We start from the raw sequence: 2,860 nt of genomic DNA, 5'->3' as shown, positions 1-2,860 counted from the left end.
CCTACTTAATGGAAAAAAATATTTGGTTACCATATACCTGATAGGGGCCTAATATTGAGCATATATAAAGAAATCCTACAACTCAAAAATGAAAAGAAAAACAACCCATTTAAATATGGGTAAGTGATTTGAATAGACACTTCTCCAAAGAAGAAACAAAAATGGCTAAAAAGCACATGAGAAAATCCTCCACATCACTAGCTATTAGAAAAATGCAAATCAAAACTACACTGAGGCGTCGGCCACGTTCAGGGGAGACGGCAGCAACATGGCGATTCCGGGCAGGCAGTATGGGCTTATTTTGCCAAAGAAAACACAGCAGTTGCACCCTGTTTTGCAAAAACCATCAGTGTTTGGGAATGATTCTGATGATGATGATGAGACCTCTGTGAGTGAAAGCCTTCAGAGAGAAGCTGCTAAGAAGCAAGCAATGAAACAGACCAAACTGGAAATCCAGAAAGCCCTTGCAGAAGATGCCACCGTCTATGAATATGATAGTATTTACGATGAAATGCAGAAAAAAAAGGAAGAAAGTAGTCCCAAATTACTCTTGGGAAAAGACCGAAAGCCCAAGTATATTCACAACTTACTAAAAGCTGTTGAGATCAGAAAAAAGGAGCAGGAAAAAAGAATGGAAAAGAAAATACAGAGAGAACGAGAAATGGAAAAGGGAGAATTTGATGATAAAGAGGCATTTGTGACATCTGCTTATAAGAAAAAACTACAAGAGAGAGCTGAAGAGGAGGAAAGAGAAAAGAGAGCTGCTGAACTTGAAGCACGTTTGGATGTAACCAAGCAGAAAGATCTCAGTGGATTTTATAGGCACCTATTAAATCAATCAGTTGGTGAAGAGGAAATTCCTAAATGCAGCTTTCGTGAAGCGAGGTCTGGAATAAAGGAAGAGAAATCAAGAGGTTATTCTGATGAAATCAGTTCAGAGAACAGAATACCACATGAGAAATGCATCCTCCAGACTGGTACCAAAGTAGAGGAAAACCCAGATGCAGACAGTGATTTTGATGCTAAAAGCAGTGAAGATGATGTATTGGAAGAAAATAATAAAATGAACTGCAGAAGGGAAAAAAGTACGGAAACCTCCCAGAATAACCTCAGGCATCACAGGTATCAGACTCACTCACAGTCATCTAGTGAAGAAAGAGGACACAGTGCCAAACACCACACAAAAAGTTCCACATTAAAGGGACATGAGAAAAGGGAAGATCAACACCAAGAAAGGCAATCCAGGCAACAGGAGAGGTATTGCACTGACCGTGATTACCGAAAAGAAAAGGATTTCCATAGGCACAGTGAGGCCAATCATAGAGATTCTCACTGGAAGAGGCATGAGCAAGTAGGTAAACCAAGAGGAAGAGACCAAAGAGAAAGAGAAGGAAATGACAGAGAGTGGAAAAGGGAGAAAGAGACAGAGAAACATCTCCAAAGAGAACAAGAAAGAGATAGGCAACAAAATTATCATGACCGACGTGAGAAAGAAGGAATGAAGGAAGAGAAAAGCAAAGAGAAAGAACATATGAAAATTAGGAAGGAAAGATATGAGAACAATGATAAATACAAAGATAGAGAAAAACGAGAAATAAGTGTTCAATCTTCAGAAAGAAATCAAGACAGAAAGGAAAGCAGCCCAGATTCTAGAGTAAAGGATAGGTTGTCTGACCAGGAAAAATCCAACAAAATAAGAAACATGGAAAAGGACAATGAAAGAAACCAAGAGAAATCCTCTAGTTCAGAAACATCATCAAGAGCAAAACACAGAATCACAGAGACAAGACTTGAAAATTGCAAAGAACAAGAGCCTCTACCTGAGGCAGTGAGCAAGTTTGCAAAGCGGAACAATGAAGAAACTGTAATGTCTGCTAGAGACAGGTACTTGGCCAGGCAAATGGCACGGGCTAATACAAAGACTTACATTGAAAAAGAAGATGATTGATGGTTGCACTAGTAGAAAGATCTATGGAAGCACAGAAAATTATTACTTCTGCAACATGTTAGATAAAGAAAGGGAATGCGTTAACAATGGTCTTGGAGAATATTTTTAAAATATATTTTCAGAATTGATTTTTGGTTTGGTTAAAATCACATGATAGTCCTTTTACCTTGACTGTTTGAATTTTATAATCTCATTTGCTTATCAGTATCACATTCATGGTTATATTCAAATAACTCAAGAGTGTGCTGAATGCCTGTATGTAGGTACTTAATGAGGACCATTGACTCTACCACACCTTTAAAAAATGATTTAAACAAGTTCTCTAATACTGATTTTGATGCAGGAGCAGTTCTGTTTTACAAATACTGAATTTCAGATATATGTGAAGGTGAACAGTGAAGTGTACTTTATGCTCTGAATTTGTACTATAGTACAAAATATGCATAATACATCTTGTTTAAATAACTTTAGCCCCCAGCATACTTGGGCTTAGGTAAAAATAAAAATAGTGACCTGCTTGTACATTTAAAAAAAAAAAAAAAAAACTACACTGAGATATCATCTTATACCCATTATACTGGCAGCTATTAAAAAACAGAGGACTACAAGTGTTAGAGAGGATGTGGAAGAATTGGAACCCTCATCCACTGCTGGTGGGAATGTGGAATGATCCAGCCATTGAGGAGGACAGTATGGTTGTTCCTCAGAAAGCTAATTATAGAACTGCCACATAATTCAGCAATTCAACTGCTGGATATATACTCAGAAGATTAAAAGAAAGGACTGAAAAGATATATGCACACAATTGTTCATAGTGGCATTATTCACTATTGTCAAATTTGGAATCAACCCAAACGCCCGTCAACAGATGAATGGATAAAAAATTGTGATATATATGTACGATGGAATATT

General features: G+C 37.3%; 1 protein-coding gene across 1 annotated transcript; it reads left to right on the top strand.

The window, feature by feature from the left end:
• The first annotated feature begins 241 nt into the window (after positions 1 to 241).
• On the top strand, positions 242 to 2,472 carry LOC101443380 (nuclear speckle splicing regulatory protein 1-like). The gene has a single exon (XM_012526792.3). The coding sequence runs from the start codon at positions 269 to 271 to the stop codon at positions 1,946 to 1,948; it is 1,680 nt and encodes a 559-aa protein (XP_012382246.1). The 5' UTR covers positions 242 to 268; the 3' UTR covers positions 1,949 to 2,472.
• Positions 2,473 to 2,860: the final 388 nt, after the last annotated feature.

Source organism: Dasypus novemcinctus, chromosome 5 (assembly GCF_030445035.2).
Source record: "Dasypus novemcinctus isolate mDasNov1 chromosome 5, mDasNov1.1.hap2, whole genome shotgun sequence".
NCBI classification, from domain to species: Eukaryota; Metazoa; Chordata; class Mammalia; order Cingulata; family Dasypodidae; genus Dasypus; species Dasypus novemcinctus.
This window is presented reverse-complemented; position numbering and strand designations above follow the sequence as displayed.

What these genes read in the sequence shown, in the direction of transcription:
- LOC101443380 (XM_012526792.3), top strand. Translation starts at nt 269, where the DNA reads ATGGCGATTCCGGGCAGGCAGTATGGGCTTATTTTGCCAAAGAAAACA.